Source organism: Callorhinchus milii, unplaced genomic scaffold (assembly GCF_018977255.1).
Source record: "Callorhinchus milii isolate IMCB2004 unplaced genomic scaffold, IMCB_Cmil_1.0 Scaffold1, whole genome shotgun sequence".
Classification (NCBI taxonomy): domain Eukaryota; kingdom Metazoa; phylum Chordata; class Chondrichthyes; order Chimaeriformes; family Callorhinchidae; genus Callorhinchus; species Callorhinchus milii.
This window is the reverse complement of record NW_024704742.1, coordinates 130,820,423-130,840,584: the sequence shown is the minus strand read 5'-3', so window position 1 is coordinate 130,840,584 and position 20,162 is coordinate 130,820,423. Positions and strand designations below refer to the sequence as shown.

Below are 20,162 nucleotides of genomic sequence, written 5' to 3'. Positions count from 1 at the left end.
TCTGACTCCGGGCGCGCGGCTCGACCGTTGGGCAAATGCGAAGCCGCGCCGCGCGAATTGCACCCCGGGAGTTGTAGTTTACTTCGCACAGCCGCGCCGACGGTCGCCGTGCAACGGGGGAGGGGTGCGTCCCCTCAGCAACACTACAATTCCCGACATGCTTCGCTTGCCGTTTGACGCATAACCCTTTCTCCACACCCTCCCTCCCCCCTCCCCCCATTATGCCCCTGCGGTTCGGGGAGAGCGGAGTCGGAGGCTCTTCCCCAGTTCGAACATTATTCTGTTTGATTTCCCCCCCCCCCAAAAAAAAAAAAATAAACGAGCTGTGAGAGTGAAAAGAAGAGAAAGAAGGTGGTCGGGTCGGGTCCCGCGCTAAAGATGGAAGACAATAAAACTACTAAAATGAAAGATTTCGTGGACCGGTTGACGCTCGGTGTCACCAAGGTGTTAGGTGAGTGAGTGGCGGTTTAGCCGGGAGAGGCCTCTGACCGTTGCCATGGTGAAGGTGAAGCGCCTTTTAACTTACGTCTGAGGCACTGCCCCCCTCCCTCCCTCCCTCCCAGAACCACATACACACCTACCTACCTACCTACCTGGTGGGTGTGTCCGAAATGCAAAGGGTTGGGTATGTCCCCGCAAAATACACAGTCACTCCACCTCGCGGTAAATTAGTTCCAGGGAAACGCTTTGAGACGCCTCCGCGACTCGATGAGGCGCCACATAATAATAATAATAATCCTTGCATTTGATGAAGCGCTTTTCACGTCGGGAGGACGTCCCAAAGCGCTTCACAGAAAACACTGTAAAGCGAATTGACTGTATATTTGTGGGTGAACGCGGCAGCCAATTGCGCACAGCAATGTCCCACAAACAGTCGTAGATTGAAAATGACCAATTTATTATTGGTTTTGGTTTTGGAGGGATTATTATTAGGCTCTGTGTGGAGTAAGCAAACTTGCCCAAGGTTTCACCCTGACTGAAACCCAGGTGTCTCGCTTGCAAAGCGAGTGCTCTAACCACTGAGCTACAGGACTCTAGGTAGGGTGGGGTGAGGTCATGGAGGGCTTTGTAGGTGAGGACCAGGATCTTTAACTGGATCCTCTGAAGGATAGGGAGCCGATGGAGTCGGGGGGAGATGGGGTCGCAGAGTTTGGTGAGGGAGAGGAGAGGGGCTGCAGAGTTCTGGATTATCTGCAGCCTGTGGAGGGAGGAGTTGGGAAGGCCGACAAGCAGGGGGTTTGCATAGTCGAGCCTGGAGATGATGAAAGCATGAACAAGAGTTTCAGTAGCCTGAGGGGTGAGGTAGTGGCGGAGTCGGGCGATGTTATGGAGGTGAGGGAAGGCAGAGCGGGTCATGGCTTGGATGTGGGGAAGAAAAGACAGCTGAAGGTCGAACAAGACACCGAGGTTCCTGACTGGCTTGGTGAGTTGTCGTGTGCAACCATGGAGGTTGAGGCTGCCAGAGCCTGAGGTGCTGAGGCGCTGGCACGAGCCAATCAGGAGGGCCTCAGTCTTGTTCACATTCAACTGTAGGAAATTTGCCCTCATCCAGGACTTGATGTCTGACAGGACAGCAGTGGTCCTGGAGTTGAGGGTGGAGGCAGAAAGATAGAGTTGGGTGTCATCCACATACATATGGAAGTTGACCCCATGTCTGCAGATGATGTCACCAAAGGGGAGCATGTAGATGTTAAAGAGGAGAGGGCCAAGAACAGAGCCCTGGAGGACACCAGATGTGACAGTGCGGGGGGTGGAGGAGAAACCGTTAGAGGCAACAAAGCACCCCCAGCACTGCACTAAAGTATCAGATTAGACTGAGTTAAAGTCCCAACATAGGTCTTGAACCTACAAACGTCTGACTCGGAGTGAGAGTGCTACCGACTGAGCCAGGTTGATGCCTTTTTGTAAAAGTTGAATCTTTATTAATTATAACTTTTATAATAAAAGGTTGCTTTTTCTTTTGTAAATTCTTTGTCATCATTTGAAAATTAGTTGCATCATAATGTTATTTCATGCACATGCGAATTACATGTTCATTTAACCTTCAAGAGATTTAAGGGGTACATCATGCAGTTCAGTACAATTTCACCAACTTCTTCTGTGCCAACAATCACCAGAATTGATATTCATAGATATTTTCCTTACAACTGTACCTGACTAACAGATTGTGCTATCTAATATAGAGAAGAGAAAATATGTTTTCCTTGTCATGCAGTAAGATTTTTCATTCTTTTCAAAGATTTTAACAGGGCACACATAAAAACTGATGTTGTATCACAATTAATAGTGTTCTAAAAATGTACCACAGCGTTTCATTATTTCATGATAATTTAAGGAAAAGATAATGTCCCTTTTAATTACCGTAAATGTATAATATCAGAAGAAAAATTGAATAGTGTGCAAGAAAGTAATTTATAACTTGGAGAATGAAAGGTACGTTTATTGAATTATTGAATTTACATTTGTAAAGCGCCTTTCACGTCGGGAGGAGCACTTAGCTCTCTCATATCTGAGTCAGAAGGTTGTGTGTTCAACTTCATGTTGGGACTTTGAGCTCATTGTCTCGGCCAGGGTGAACCAACTGGCAGCCTGCGGGCCGATTTAATCTAGCCCACCGGCTCCCTCCATAATCCATAAATGTCATGTTTTTGGAAGGGAAACACAAAACTATTGCTTATGCGGCCGCCATGGACATTTCTCAAATGGGGCATCTGGCCCTCAGCAGCCAAAAGGTTAGACTACCCTGATCTAAGATGACATTGCAGTGCAATGCAGGGGTAATACTGCGTTGTCGGAGGTGCCATTCCTTTGGATGAGACATTAAACCGAGGACCCGCCTACCGTTTCGGGTGGATGTTAAAGATCCCTGGCACTGTTCGAAGCACTGTCTGAGGTTGTGAAACAAAGAAGTTGCTATCTTTTTTGGGATGCTATTGGCTATGCACTGAAATTCATTTAAAAGTTTGTCAATAAAGATTAAATAAAAAATTTAGAAATTTGAGTGTAAATATGTGAATTTGTTAAGAAAGGTGATGTGAATGCAGATAGCACCAGCTTATATGGAGGTAATGGCTTCTTCTGCGGCCTAGTTAGTAAAGACACTATCCTGTGTAGCGCTAAACCATACAGACCAGAGAGCTACAAGTTTGATTTTCTGTGTTGTTAGGTGATCACAAGTTTGGCAGCAGTTCAAATGCTTCCAATTGGCCTAATCGTAGGCTAGCAATCTTTATTGCTAGGTAATGATATCTGTTGGAAAATGAGCATCTATTTACCCATTCCCAATACAGTAGTTGGGATATTTTGACTCTCTACATCCCTCATGGACAAACAGCCCATCTAGAGAAACTCTAGGCTAAGAAGAACCAAAAGTTAGGCGAGGACAAACACTGTCCACGAAATCTTACCCAACAACAACAAGATTACATTTATAGAGCGCCTTTCATGCCGGAAGGACGTCCCAAAGTGCTGTACAGTCAGGTGTCGGGGCCCGAGCATGGTGGTGTAGGGGTGAGGGAAGGCAGAGAGGTGGGAGGGAGACCAAAGGCACGGTCGAAGAGAAGACTCACAGCTTCAAAGGAAGGGAGAAGATTGGTCAACATAAATAGCAGTAAGGCAAACAAACTATCATAATATTTTGAGAACTCAAAGATATCCCTTTTTGATGTTCGTTGTAGAAAGTCGACCAGGTGTGGCAGAAGTGAGATTCATGGAAAACGAACCAGCAGAACGTCATATGATCATCTCATGGGAACAGGTGAGAAATCGTTTTGGCTTCAGATCTGAAAAACAACTAGCCTACCTTTGATTTTCCTCTTAATACCTACTTTCTATGAGCTGCTTTATGTCTTCAACACTAGTCAGAGGAGCGTATTGTGTTGACAATCTACAGTAAAAATCATAATACATTCAATTATTTATACGGAACAGCAGAAAGTATTACTAGTCATAAACAACCTTAATAACTTTTTTAAAAACTTTGGACTGAAGAAATTAATTCTGTTGCTTAACTGTCTTCATTACAGAACACTTTAACCAACTTTGTTGTTCTGACCTTTCTGCTTTTGTGTATTTACCCATTCCAAAAACAGTAGTTGAGATTTTAATGAATGGTTGATATAGTTTTAGACCATTTAATTTTCATTTAATATTTAATTGAATGTGTATGTGAATGAACAGCTTGATCTGAGAGTCGGTGGAGACTCGATGGGCTGAATGGCCTCCTTTTATGTTGTAAATTTCTATGATTCTATTTCCAATTTAGATTTAAATTGACTTTCAACCGTGTGTCCTTCAATCCTTTTGAAGTTGCTGGTTACAGTAACCCATATAGGGCAAGTTCCACATATTGCCTCTCTTGACTGCTTCATAAAATATGCATTATTTTATCAGTATTTTTTAATAATGGATCTAGATTACCTAGACTCTTGCATTCAAGAGAAATATCCAACAATGCACCACAGTTATTCTGATCCAAGAACTTTTAGTTAAATTTGATGTCCTAGTTACATGAAACAAATTCATTTTGACCAATGATAGTGACACAAATATATATAATATTTTATCACAAGGATTCATTTAAAATGAGCAATAGCAACTTACATTTATATAGCGCCCTTTGGGCAGGGTAGCGTCCCAGAGCGCTTGGTCTGACACCAAGCCAGGGGGAGAAGGAGGGGGCAGGTGACCGTAAATGCAATCAAAAAGAAAGGTCTTTAGGTGGCATTTGAGAATGGGGAGGGAGGGGTCAAGGCGGAGGGATTGAGGGAGAGAGAGTTCCAGAATTTTGGGGCGTAATGACTGAAGGCACCGATGGTGGAGCAGAGGGGATGAAGGATGAACAGGAGGCTGAAGCCAGCCGTGCGCAGGCAGAGGGTGGTGGAGTGGGGGATAAGCAAATCGGATAGGTAGGGAGGTGCAAGGCCATGAAGAGATGTGAAAACGAGTGAGAGGGTCTTGAAATCAATCCGTTCAGTAATTGTGAGCTAGTGGAGCCTGGTAAGGACCGGTGTGATGGGGTTTTGTATGCGTGTGTATCCAGCTGACGGAGTTTTGAATTTTGTCTGCGGAGCTGTATGTATATATATATATTTTTAAATCTTAAAATAGCCTGTTTGAAACAAACTGCAATAAAAGGCTGAAGAGGCTTGTCACACATTCCAAAGAGCAGTATTAAAGGTTCAAACCCCACAGTATTCCACCCAGCTCTTCATCCTTTTATCATCAATCAAATGAGGAATACAAAGGTACCATCAAAGATTGTAGTTGTTGGTTTTCATGTATAAATGAAAAATTGGAAAATACTTCTTTCATATCTGGCAACTGAGAGATAAATGAAGACTCGTTCAATGTATGCAGCTTGGTGATTAATGTGATCCATTCCGTAGTTTTAAATTAAAATAAACAAAACAAAGTATTGCTTCCAAGGGCTGGTCCCATGTATTTTAACATTTCTCAAAAGGATCAGAATAGAATTGATGTTTATCTCAACAATTAATCATTTCTATTGGTGGGACAGGAATTGTTAATGTTAACTACAATATATAACACTTGATGATACTATTATAAGAACTGACTTTTTAGTGCTCCAACTATCGCAATAAGTTAGGCTTCAGTATATGTTTTTTGCTGTGAGGCGATTGTAAATCTAAGATGGTCCCCGATGCATATAGCTATCAGATTGTAGTTAGCACTCAATATATTTTGCCTTTGAATTCTGTGAAAATGAACTGTTAACATAGAATCAATTCTTCATTCTTTGTCATTTGGGAATGCACTGCACTACATTTATATATTTGTCACACTATCTTAAAAGTTAGTTTGACATTCAGTACACTCAACTCCAAATGGTTTTATTTTAGGTCCAAAGAAATAAAGTATTTTTGTAACATAAGTCAATTTAAGTCCAGCCTAATGTATTTCTGTATCTATCAATTGGAAAATAAAGGAGTTTTTGATGTAGGGAATAAATGATGAATGTTGCAAGCCTTCAGGAATTTGGATGATGGCAAGCAGTTTATATAGTCATCTGTTTCCCCCAAGACTGTACTTGCCGTCAATACACTTCAAACATTTTGTTTAGAATATATAGTCTTTTTCTATTGAGTTTTAGAATATTCCCACTGTAGTTTTGTTGGCAAAACTTGTTCTCTGTTATTCCTGATACCATTATGGAATGGTAAATATAATATAATGTAAATATCATTACTAATTATTTTACAGGGTTGGATCTAGGTCAGTCACACTGTACACACAAAATATAGTATATGTTGGAATATGAGTTAGCTGGCACCAAGCATAAGGTTTTTGCTTTTAATTTAAAAGATCTGATCTATTATCAACACAGCAAATACTTATGGGATATAGTAGTTTGGGACATATGGAGTCCTGTAGTTCAGTGGTTAGAGTACTCACCTTGCGAGACCTGGGGTCTATTCCCGGCAGGGCAAAATGTTGGGCAAGTTTCCTTACTCCACACGCCTCTGTTTATGTAGCAGTAAGTACGAAGCTGGTTGTTAGTCCATTGGCAAGTCACTTTTCCGGGGATAATAATCCTTTTTAAAAAAAAAAAAATTCACGACTGTTTGTGGGACACTACTGTGCCAAATTAGCTGCCGCATTTCGCCCACAAGTATATTCTGTGAAGTGCTTTGAGACATCTAGAAGACATGAAAAGCGTAATATCAAATGCAAGGATTATTAGTATATATGCATGTGACTGCCAGGAAAGTGGAAGGCCAACTAGATGGACCTTGGTCTTTTTTCATCCAGTATTTCTTATGTTGTTATGTTATTATTCTTTAATACAGACTTCATTTAAGAAACCACTTGATTTATATTGAGAAGGATGAAGTTAAATGGGCCAAAAGGCCTCTTCACACAACCTATGATCTTGTGCAATAATTTGGTTAACAGTTAAGGTCCACCATAATCTGTGTTGATGTCTGCATCAGAGTCATTGTAAATATGTTTGTGATTGCAGAAGAATTGTTGCATAATCCCAGAAGACCTGAGAAATTTTTATCTGATGTCAGATGGCTTTCTGATGACCTGGAGCATTAGGTTTGATGGTAAAGTGAACTAGTTTATGCTGTATATGTAGTGAGTCTAGTGCCTACTCTATTTATCTTGTCAAAAATGTATTTGTGTAATGTTTTACGGTTTTATCACAAAAAAGCCTGAGAATATAGATTATTAAAGTGAGATTACAGGTAGAGAAAGCCTATAAAAGGGCAAACAGGATTTGGGGATTTATATTAAATTCAAGAGTAAGGAAGAGGTGATGAATCTTTATAAGATGTTGGTTAAGTCTGGCTAACCCTAGGGTAATTGTAGCCCCTTTATCACCTCCCTGGTTGATATCAGCTCGCTCATTTCAGAATGAGATTAGAACCTGCAGCTTTTTGGGTGGAGAAGAGGGAAAAAGGCAGGCGACAGATTCTTCTTGGATTTTTAATGTATTTGTATGTAAATATGTACAGTTTGGGGCACCACCTTATCGAAAGGATACTTGAGCTATGTAGAAAATATACAGTGTAGATTCACAAGGATAATATGAGAGGAATGGTTATAGCTATGAGGAGAACTGCAGAGGTTAAAATTGTGGAGTCCTGTAGCTCAGTGGTTAGAGCACTCGCTTTGCAAGCGAGAGACCTGAGTTCAATTCCAGGCAGAGGGCGAAACCTTGGGCAAGTTTCCTTACTCCACACGCCTAATAATAATCCCTCCAAAACCAAAAACAATAATAAATTGGTCATTTTCAATCTACGACTGTTTGTGGGACATTGTTGTGCGCAATTGGCTGCCGCGTTCGCCCACAAATATACAGTCAATTCACTTTACAGTGTGTTCTGTGAAGCGCTTTGGGACGTCCTCCCGACGTGAAAAGCGCTATATCAAATGCAAGGATTATTATAAAATTCTTACTGTTGCAGAAGAGAAAGTTAAGAATGCTATAATGGTGTTTAAGATAATGCAAGGCTTTGACAGTATAAATAATAATGAACTGCTGGGCTACTCCTGTTATAAGGTACCCCCTTATTAGGCAGGCTTGTTTATAAGGTAAGTTTATAAGGTAAATTCCCTGTTTCACTTTGGCACACAAACCAGATTATTTCTTGCATGTTAAAATATGATTAAAATATCTTCGCGTTGATGTCACTTACTGCTTGCTGAAAATGCACAGGAAACAGTGCTAATGTTACTTTCCAACGAAGTGATATCAGCGGCACTTCCTACACATAGTGTGCATGCACAGCGTACAAGCAGTGACATTGATGTTGTGCATTGATCCCGACTGAAAGAATGGATAAGCAGCACTCTATTTAAACTTGTGTGTCAAATTATGAGGTCTTTGCATTATTGATTAGTTAAAAGTATTGCATAAATTTACTACAAGGAGTGAACCAGTTGAACTTTTAACTTCAAAAGCTGAAGCTACCAAGTCGACCAATTAGCTTACTGAAAGCTGCGGAATTTTCTTGCAATATGAGAGTGATCTTGAAGTTGTTTATTTGGGATTACAATATTTAAAATTTAAGTGATCAAATGACTATCATGTCTGTGTGGAGCTGAAGCTATTTTGAGGCTGTTTAGTTAGTGACTAAAATACTTCAAAGTCAAAAGATCAAACAGTTATCATTATTAAGGACCAATTATTTGAGCAAGTCAAGGTAAACTAATGGAAGTTTTCATAATTATGAAGAGGATTAATGATGTTGATCCAAACAAATTGCTTACACTGCTGGAGGTTTCAAACATTAGGAAATTCTGAGTAAATAGGGAGTTCAGCGAGACCCACAGCATACAAAGATGTATGGATTAATAACCAAAGAAGGCCATTTAAACAAGTAGCACAAAATAGGTTCAAGAGATGATATTTTCTTTTGGAGAAAGAACAAATGCTATAAATGAATACCATAGAAAGATAGTTTGTGATCAATCAAAGAGCAGCTAGGTTGGGCCGAATGGCCTTTTTGTCCTGTTGTAACCTTTTCTATGTCCCTTATGTCAACAACCATTTGGTTACTTTCATAGGGAGAAGAGTACAGGGTGGCCCTTTGTCCAACTTCCAGTGGATAATTGAAATTAGCAAATGCGGGAATGCAAGCTGGTGAGCCAGGGAATTTATCCAGGATCGCACTGTTCAAATAGTTGAAAATATAGCATCTCTGCACCAGATTCCATGGTTACATTTGTCAATATCTAACCGGATTTGCAATTTTTGTTTTGTCCACAGCCAATCGTGTCCTGGCTGAGAAGATGACTGTCACAGAAATTGGCAAATTTACATCCCCTGTGACAGATATTTAACAATAACAAATTGTATTTATATAGCACCTTTTACATCGGGAGGACGCCCCAAATAGTGTTCAGCTCCAGGTTAATCAGAATAGGATTTTAGTTAGGGTGTTGCTCCAAATGAATTTCGTGCTCAAGTTGTTGATATGGAAATTGATATGTAAGGATTATTATTACCCCAATTCCCAATGGAGAAGCTAGCACAGCTCTGTAGACCAAATTATCTCTTCTACTATAATTTTTATAATTCCATAGAATACATTGTGATGCTTTTTGGATGCCTCAGCTAATTCTTTACCAAAAATCTATCTAGTATTATTTGTTTATTTTAATACAGTATTTCTCTCTTTCTCCTAGGCAGTGTCATGGAGTTGGGATCAATGGTGATAAACAGTATATCCAAACTCACTCGGTTAGGTGCAGCATCTGTTTACTCTCTACCCAATGCACCCACGCTGGCTGATATAGAAGATGATACAGATGATGAAGGTCTGTAATGTCCATAAAATAAGGATTAAAGTTTGAACTTTTAGTTGCAATATTTTCATTAGAGTTAATGCTATTACCTACAGTATAAAATTTCATTTTCCATTTTTTAAGTAAACCATCGGTTATTTAATGCTATCAATTGGCACCAACTAATCTATTTCCACTTTGGTGAATTAGTAGAAAATGACTAACTATGCTGCATTCAATTGCTCCTTCTCAACCCCTACTCGCCAAAGACATCAACCTCTCTAGTTATCACCTATCTCCAACCTGCCATTCCTCTCCAAAGTGTTAGAATGTGTTGTTGCCTTCCAGCTCCATTACTTCCTTTCCCACTGCTTTCTATATGAGTCCCTCCAATCTGGTTTCCACCCTGGACGTAGCACCAAGACAGCCCTAATCAAAGTCACATCTGGGGGAGGGCTTTATTTGTCTCCTTTCCTCATCCATACATGCAAGGTTTCTACTGATGACATTTATGACATAGGATTGGTATTGTAGTATAATACGAAAGATTGTATTTAAAAAAACTTTTAATCATTTTGTTTTAAAAGGAACTGAAGGTGCTTCAGAGAAGCCACGTTTTGGCTCAGATAGTCGAATATTTGAGCTGGATTCTTGCAATGGGAATGGCAAAGTCTGCCTAATTTATAAAAATGTCAAATCAGGTAACGTTTTCTTTTTTTTAAAAAAACTAATAGTTTTGAAATTTAAAATGGCTGTAACTGCATATTGATCTTTAGATCAGGAATGAAACAATTGAAGAGAATATCTACAATTGTCCTTTGAGAGAGCTCAACCTAATTTGTCAAAGATAAATTAGGTTTCTACAGTTGAACGTCAACAAGACCGAGGTTCTCCTGATTGGCTCCCGTCAGCGCCTCCATATCTTAGGCACTGACAGAATCACCATCCAAGGATGCACATTCCACGTTACAAAGCCAGTCCAGAAACTTGGTGTCTTGTTTGACCCTCGTCATTTCTACCCCACATCCATGCCATCTGCCCAGTCCCTCTGCTCAGTGCACTCCAGCCTGCTTCACGTCCCCACCTCGCCTGCCCCACCATTGGTGAGCATGCCTTCTGCCACTCTGCCCCAATCTCTGGAACTCCATCCTGCAGTCCCTTCGCTTCGACTTCTCCTTTGCCTCCTTCGAGACCCGTCTCAAGACTCTTCTCTTCGACCGTGCCTTTGGTCACCCTCCATCCCCCCTGCCCTCCATCCTTCCTGATCCTAACCCCCAGCTTGGGTCCAAAACACTGATTGTCCAGCACCTTGGGACGTCCTCCCAATGTGAAAGGCACTAAACAAATGTAATTTTGTTGTTGTTGTTCCCCCCCCCCCCCGCCTCTCACCGTGTTATTTTTGGTCAGCCCAGCATCTGACACCGCTGACGTCAGTCGCCATGGCCATTTTGACAATACACCTTGTTATAACGTAGCATCTTAAGTTAATGGACCCAAACGACCCCATTATAATGGGGTCATTCTGTATAACTTGGGCTATTATCTTTCCTCTCAATACTGACCCTGTATAACTAAATAAATAAACAATGAGTGACTTCAAAAATATGAAGAAGGGCTTCAAAGATATAATCACATCTCATTTTATTCACTCACAGAATAAATGTTGCTGTTGTAATTTATATCAGATCATAAAATATGGATCAAGATAAAGCTGATTGCTTCAAAGAACTCCTGAAATAGAATAATTGTCAATAAAACTTCCTAGAAAATTTATTATCACCAAGTGAAATTTCTCCTCGGGTCATGAAAATAATTTAGATAACTCCAAATTATAAATCAAATATTATAATGTCCATTTTTTAATAATTTCCACAAATATTTTTCTGCCCCTGGAGCGCAGAATATGCACTTTGATGTAAGGTGAGTTTTTTTCAACTCTAAATTAGTGTTTCAAAACTGCTTCCTGTCTTTTATTCATGGATTAATCAAAATCAGTGCAAAAGCATTGAGTAACAACATAGGATATTTTATGATCTAATATAAATTACAACAGCAACATTTATTCTGTGAGTGAATAAAATGAGATGTGATTATATCTTTGAAGCCCTTCTTCATATTTTTGAAGTCACTCATTGTTTATTTATTCTGCCCACCTAGTCGCATTATGTTCACACTTTCAATCCTTGTAGACCTATGTGTATATATTTTTCAATATCTATAGTTCTATATGCTACGAACTGAATCAAGCATCAGCGTGGCTCAGTTGATAGCAATCTTCCTTCTGAGTCAGAAGATTGTGGGTTCAAGCCCACATCTGGCCTTTGGACTCAATCTAGGCTGACACTGTGAAACAGTGCAGCATTGTTGGAGTTTAAATAATAAGAATAATCCTTGCTTTTGATATAGCGCCTTATCAGTTGAAATGTCTCAAAAGCGCTTCACAGAATATACTGTAAATTGAATTTAGATAAGATGTTAAACCAAGATTCCGATTGCCTGTTTGTATGTACGCTAAAGAATCATGGCTCCCAGTGTCCTGGCCCACAAATCATTCCCCCCCCACCCCCAAATAAAATGGGTCACTCATTTTATAGCTGTGTGCAAATTGGCTGCCATGTTCACCTACAATGCAGTTGTTACACTTCACAGTAAAAGTTTGTGAAGCACTTTGAGTCATCTCAACAACATCATGAGACAGTATATCAAATACAAGGATTATTATTTATTATTATATTCATAATTTTCATTCTTTGTAGCCCTGTAATCCTATTTATATACATTTTCCCCACAGGCGCTGCAAGTGTACATGCTGAAATTTGGTTCTTGGACAGAGCACTTTACTGGCATTTTATAACCAGCACATTCACGGCCTACTATCGGCTGATGGTCATTCACCTTGGACTACCACAGTGGCAGTATACATTTACAAAACATGGCATCAGTCCCCAAGCTAAGGTAAGAGGGAATAATCTTTCTGTATAACGGGATAGTTTACTTTTTGAATAAGAGGAGTGATGCTGAACTTTTGTTTATCAAAGTCATTTTTTTAATAAAGTGTGATGTTTTTATTTGAGTTAAATTAGAAGCTGGAATAAGACTTTACACTTTCATCAGCTTGATTAAGGCATCTCTTCATGCAGTGCTAACCCCCTGGAAAATTTATAGCACATCTAATTTAAAAATGCATTTTATTACCACAAAAGGCTTAGAATTAATGGAAAATATGCAAATAATTTGTTTTATGTAAAGATTCATACTGGTTCATCAACATGAGCCTTTGGCCCATATCAAAAGTGCTCAAAGTTATTACAGAACAGAATTTGGTTCAGATTATTTCTGAAATTTTATTGTAACTTGATTTAATTCATACTTAAATTATTTTTTCCATGGTCTGATAACTGGATGTAATTATATTAAGTAAATGAAGCTCAATATAGATAATCATATATAGGAGGTAAGAATAGGAATTGCATGTAGTCCATGGATGGGAAGAACTTGCGAAGCAGGAAGCTGAAGCTCTTGGGGTGTTAGCTGACTCATTGCTCAGAACAATACTTTAGGATGCACCAAGACATTAGACTAAGAGGACATGAGCTTAGATTTGCAAAGAACATTTTCAGGACAGATACCAGGAAGATTGTCTTTATCCAGACAGGAACATGTTACTAGGAAGGATGGTTGAGGCCTAGATCCTGGATCGATGAAAAATAGCTTGCCCCTGTGATGGGAAGACGCTAGGGTGGGTATTCTGTAAGGATAAAATTGGATGAACTGCCGGGCCTTCTTCATCCAAACCGATCTTGTGAACTTGTGATGATATTTTTTGCAAACAACATTTTATTCTGTAACGTAACATTATTTTTTCCCTTTATAGCAATGGTTCAATATGTACAAACCCCTTACCTTCAACACAAACGTTGCCGTGGAGGAAGGCGAGACTTTTGTTAACAAACTGGACCCTGGCCGAGCATTTAAAAACAAAAACAAGCTTCAGATCCCAAAGAAAAAGGCTCCTGTGCAGCCAGTCACCACTCATAAAAGTCAGACTGGCCAAGTCACTGGCAGGAGTACAACCCAAAGTGGAAACATTACAAAAAAATGATCAGACCCATTTTTAGACTGGTTACTACCAATCTCATAACTTCCTCTGGTTACCACCAATATAAGACGAGCTCCTCTGTTTAAATTACATTCACAGAGGTCAGGTGAAGAACACAGAACTGCCTGCATTACACAACAAAACCAGATGTATTTGTATGCCACAATGCAAAGGCTTGCTTTCCAGTCAACACAAGCTGATCCAGAATTTAGCTGGAAGAGGTTTTACACTGGAATTGTAGCGTTGTAAAAGATTAAACTCACAGCTCGTGCATTGAACTTTATTCCAGTCTTAACACCAGGATAATGCTGTGACGAGGAGAAGGTTTACACAAGAAGCTGTAAAACAACCAAAGTATCTGGTGTAAATGGCCCATTCTTGCTGAGCCTGAAAACCTTCTTTTTCGCTCGGCCATCCCCCTAGACTGACAATGCAGGTGCTATCCTTTTCATNAAAAAATTACCTAATCTACCTGATATGACAACACAAAGTCTTTAAGCATGTAAAGGACAGAAGCTCCTAATATGTTCATATTAATACTATTGTTTAGTAATCTATTGAATAAACCATGAAATTGTAGGTTAATGGGATCTTCAGTCCCGGAATAGAATCTAACTGAGTACTATTTTTCCTCTGAAATATTTTAACTATCGGTGGCTAATAAATAACCGTTGACCCTAGTCAGACAAGATTGTAGATTTTCCTCTGCTTCCCTTCATTAACTCATTAGGAAAGATGTCAGGGTAGATATTCAAAAAAGTTAAAGCTAAATGGTTTCTATTAACTTATTGTTATCTCTAAAAATGTGATACTCCTCGGATACATATTTTAGAATCAATAAATAATAAATAATTTATTTAAATCAATAATAGTGCTGATAAGCATACAAAGCAATGCAAGCAGCTCTGTAAAGTGGATCAAAGACCAATTGTTATGTTTGCTCAATCTAAATGTAAATTATTTTTCAGCCTTAGTAACCTCAAACTTGAATGGGTACTTCAGTTGCTTTCTTAGTTTGTTTACAGTATTTCTGGCCAGGATTACACACCAGTTTTATTATTTTCTGACTACCAATAGTTATACTTTGTCATATTCAAACAGAATCCTTCATCGCACCACCAGCTGTTAGAATAATACCAGTATGATCCCAGAATTGGCAGAATTTATAAATATCCATTTTCTAGTAATAATAATACTAATAATAATATATGCTGTGTGTCCAGGTACGAACCCAAACCTATAAAATCAGGATAAATCTTCTAAAATCAACACTCTGGTGGTAGTCTAATTGTTTGATAAGAAGTGGTGTGAGTTTTATCAGAACACCCTCCGGTATCTCTTGAGTTGGCATATGTAGTCAGTGGTTTTGAGTTTCATCAACACTACTTTTAGCAGCTGCTTCATTTCCTCTTAAACAAAACAGAAAATGGAGACTTTGTTAGTTGGAGGGTCTTGGCACAAAAGTTGCATTTATATGGCAATTAATTTGACGCAACAGAAACTACTGATACAGCCAAATTAATTCTGCTAGGCTTAAGTGAATGATGTGTAATACAGAATAGCATTTTAATGGCATGTAGATGAAATTGCATTTTTAAATATTAAATGTGTAATTTTGAGTTTATAATTAATATTTGTTTATAATTGCATATTGTCATAGAAGGCCAGTCATCAGCAGTTCTGTAAATATTATTCTTTCATATCCTTCATTGATCTTCCATCTGTTTTCTGTATGCTTAATAGAGTGTCAGACAGATGGGATATTTTATTATTTGTACAAATACAAAGACTTGCATTGCAAAGCCAAATGCAGATTTTTGCCATCTGGAAACATTTTGTTGAGGTCTGTATATAGGTTTGCACACCTGGCAAGGGTTAAATAACTACCCTGTTTACAAAAAAAATTCTGTTAACAACTATCTCAATTGTGATTGACTGCACATACTAATTCATGAAGGTTTTGTTATGTAAATACAAATTGACACTCCAAAGCATTTCACATCTTCATTCACCCTTTTTGTCCTTATATCTGACTAATTCTAGTTAGTACTTTTAAAATGAACATTTTTATTTGCATAGATAACAGATTGTAACAGGTTTACAGCTCAAGTTAGTCACTGTTGCCTTCTGTATAACATGTAATAGCTTCTGTTATTTTCAACTATCTACCAAATTTGTGTGTGTTAAAGGTGTAGTCCACTCAGCTTGCAGGATCGTAGAATTATTTTGAATAGTGATAGGCCACATTTCCAACCTAGAAAACAAGAAGGGCAAGACAATCTTGTGACTTCCCCTTCCATTCCACAGAAGTGTCCCTCAGAGCACTTTTTTGCCATGTTTTAATGGGAACTAAATACCCACTCGAAGTATACATTCTCTTGTGTGGTTAGGTGAAACTTTGTTACAAAATACCAGATTGCTCCCATTCAAAATATAAAGACAACCCTACAAGGCAGCTATTCTGGTGATATTCTTTTTTCTGTTGCTGCAATGATAAAACAATGCAAGGGTATTTTCAAAAAGGAAACAGCTGTGAAGCTTCAATGATGGAAATTTGACAGGAATGACATGAAGGTGTTCTAAACTGTCAGGAGGAAAGTAAGTGATGTATGAATTGGGGGAGGGGATATGGAGTGGAAGTCATGTGCTGAACATGCAGCTGAACATCTTGGTAATATTATTGTCAAATATCTTGAATGGTCAATGTCCAAAGTGATTTTCTTAGTTGACAACCTGGCCTTGTTCTTGATGTGCTTGGAGGCACTCAGATAATTACAGAGAGGAATTAAAGGTTCTGTGTAATTACAATGAATGTAATTAATTAGTCTTTTTCATTAGAGACTCTCAATTATATAATTGATAACTAACTCCCTCTATACACACATTTTACACATGATGCATACGAGACACACATTGAACAATTAAGCCATATGTTTTATCACTTCCATATGTTTTATCACTTCCACTTCCAAGAATGGAAGACTTCCAAATATTGTTCAAAAGAAAATTCTTACTCATCCATGATTGTGAGTTCCAGGCACGTGAGTATATTTACCGAAACACAGCAATGTCACTTAATACAGTTAAACTGACTGTCTCAGAAGTCGGGGCTAAAAGCTCATACACTAGCTGTTATGTTTACATGAGACTTTTAGTTGATGATTACTTCCTATGCAGGCACTATGTGCACATCTATGCAGAGCTCAAAGTGAATAAAATTGAAGTTGTGATTAATATTCGGGGCATTTTGAATTACCTGACATTGTGTCTTTACTCATTGTTTATCAGTAGCCATGGGAACTATGTATTTACATACCTGGAATGTCACCTGCAGGCACAGTAAACAATTTTTTAAACTATTATAATTTCATTTAAGAGTATAAATTTGAAATAACATACACACATAAACTAGGTAAAATAAATCAAATTTCATGTTTGAAAATCCCACAAGCACTTTCATACAGCCTCTCAATGCGAAAGAGACTATGTTAGTTCAAGCATTATTATTATTAAACCTAGTCTTGTTAAAAGTTTTTAGGTGAAACACCAATGAGGAGAAAAAATAAGCAACAGTTTCAGAAGTATATTCAGTTATACGAGTAGCCAAGTGGTCATTAGTGTTACGTGCCACATGAAGCAATGCTGATATGCACACATTAATAATAATAATAATCCTTGCATTTGATATAGCGCTTTTCACGTGTTCTAGACGTCCCAAAGCGCTTCACAGAATATACTGTAAAGTGAATTGACTGTATATTTGTGGGCGAACGCGGCAGCCAATTGGGCACAGCAGTGTCCACAAACAGTGATGGATTGAAAATGACCAATTTATTATTGTTGAAGTTCCTAATTTACCTGAGCTGATGAATAAAGTAGAAAAGGCTGTGTATCTTCAACAATGGTGGACACCTCCAGGTGAATATCCCGTTGTTAAAACGTAATGAAGTATTGCTATTTTAGCAAGCGGCAAGTGATGATAATAATTTGGTATAGCTCCTTTCACGGTGGGAGGGCATCTCAAAACACGTCACAGGAAGTTACTGAAAAGTGTAGTCACTATATTTGTGGACAAATGAACATCAATGTCCACAAACAGCCATGAAGTGAATGAACAATATTATTTTGGGGATTGTCGCCAAGACACCAGGAAAAACAGCATCTGTTTCTTCAACTGAGAAGTATCTGCTGCTGAGTATGTAAATTGTCTTAAAGCTTTGAATATCTTTACAGCCCTCTGCCAGAAAGTACTAGTATAGGATGGTTCCAATAATTATTATAAATTTTCTCTTGTTACACAGATTGTCACTGGGAGAGTAAAAGGAGAGGCTCAGAAGAATTTCTCCCAAAGGTTTTTCAGAGTATGGAATGATTTGCCAGGCATAGCTGTTAGAGCAGGGTCGCTTGGGGCAATAAAAAGAAAATTCTATAAGCGCATGCAGAGCAAAGGCGTTAAAAGTTATAGCAAATACAGTGGGAAAATGGGATAAGGGTGAATGGCTTGTTGAAGGTCCAAAACACTGAACAGTAACTAACGGGCTGAATGGTCGTCTACTATATGCTAATCTGTGCCACCAGGTGTCGCTGTCCTCGGTCATACCTTTTGATGATGACTGGCATTTGAACAAAACATACATACTGTAATGATGATCCTTACATTTGGTAAAAGAGTCTTTACACAACGGGATATACTGCAAAGTGGAGTGAGTATATTTGTAGGAGAACCCGGCAACCAATTTGAGCAATGTCTCGAATAGCCATAAAGTGAATGGGATTATTGACCAGGACCTCGGGATATCAGAAACTCCATTTGTCTTTCGAATAGTGCTGTGGGATCTTTAAGATTCACTTGAACAGGCAGACACAACATCGGTTTAAAGTCTCATCCAAAGACCGGCACCTCCGACAATGAGGCACATCCCCAGCACTGAATTAAAGTGGCAGTCTAGACTGACTCATCCCACAAAGGCGCACAGATTTCACACAAAACAGGAACTATGGAAAATCAATCCCACAATAATTACAATAAAAACTTCCAAATTTGTTACACTATTTCTGTGAATGTTGTGTATACATAACATGAACACACGAGGGCAGCACTAGAACCAATAGTGTGTATAAAACGCACTATAGTAGTTGTTTCTCTACAAAGTTTTAAAAATTGATGCGCATAATTTTTTTTATCGTACACCAATTTATTTTGCCATTTTTCATCCTTCACCTCTCTCCTGGTAATGTTTGACTCCTTTTTATCTTTCATGACGAATTCCTGGGGAATAAGCGCTTAGAGATGCTGCCCTGCATGAAGGGCATTATATAATAATAATACTTGCATTTGATATAGTGTTTTTCACGTCTTCTAGTTGTCTCAAAGCACTTCACAGAATAGACTACATGGGTTTCTAAAGAGATTCCTAAATAAGAAATCCTGTCGCCCCTCGGCAACAAAGCTCTGAAAGAAGATCAAGCTGGAACAGATTTGCCCAGAGCTGAATTGATATCCTTCCAGGAGTCACTATTTGCACGACTTGGATAATAATAATAATCCTTACATTTGATACAGCGCCTCATCATGTTTTTGAGACGTCTCAAAGCGCTTCACAGAATATACTGTAAAGTGAATTGACTGTATATTTTGTGAGTGAAAAGTGGCAGCCAATTGTGCACAGCAATGTCCCACAAACAGTCGTGGATTGAAGTGACCAATTTATTATTGTGTTTTTTTTTAAGGGATTATAGCCGCTTATAGCCAATTGTAGGGCAAACTGCTTATAAGCCTAAGGAAACTTGCGCAAGTTTTCGCCCTACCAGGAATCAAACCCAGATCTCTTGCTTACAAGGTGAGTGCTCTAACCACTGAGCTTCAGGACACCACATATATAAATGCAAGTTGTTGGTGGTAGTCTCATGGGTATTATACCCACAAATGGTGACCTGTCTAAATTATCCATTACATATAATGTACTGGAATACGTAAATGGAATGCATTCCTGGAATGGACTACTCGCTCAAAGGGAAAAAATTACCCCACTCCAGAATTAACAACTTGCATTTCCATAGCACCCTTCACACGAGGTACGTCTCTGAGGATTTAAGAATATATCCTGTGAAGCTTTTTGAGATGTCTCAGCGATGTGATAATGTATCAAATGCAAGGATTATTATTAACATTAGCATCACTTGATGCCAAGCCAGGGAGAAAGACCGTGGTGGCGGAATCAGGAGGCAGGGCAGGGCAAAATTATGGGTGTGGCTCACCCGCCCCACCACGAATCAGTGGCCCTATTTTACATGACAATCCTGAGCC

At 38.9% G+C, this 20,162-nt stretch overlaps 1 protein-coding gene across 1 annotated transcript; it reads left to right on the top strand.

Moving 5' to 3' along the window:
* The first annotated feature begins 227 nt into the window (after positions 1-227).
* Positions 228-17,089, top strand: tpgs2 (tubulin polyglutamylase complex subunit 2). Its single transcript, XM_007897137.2, has 7 exons — positions 228-451; positions 3,678-3,757; positions 6,983-7,070; positions 9,658-9,789; positions 10,344-10,457; positions 12,548-12,711; positions 13,631-17,089. Exons 1-7 carry the CDS (start codon positions 379-381, stop codon positions 13,856-13,858), a joined length of 879 nt encoding a protein of 292 aa, XP_007895328.1. The 5' UTR covers positions 228-378; the 3' UTR covers positions 13,859-17,089.
* The last annotated feature ends 3,073 nt before the right edge of the window (positions 17,090-20,162 follow it).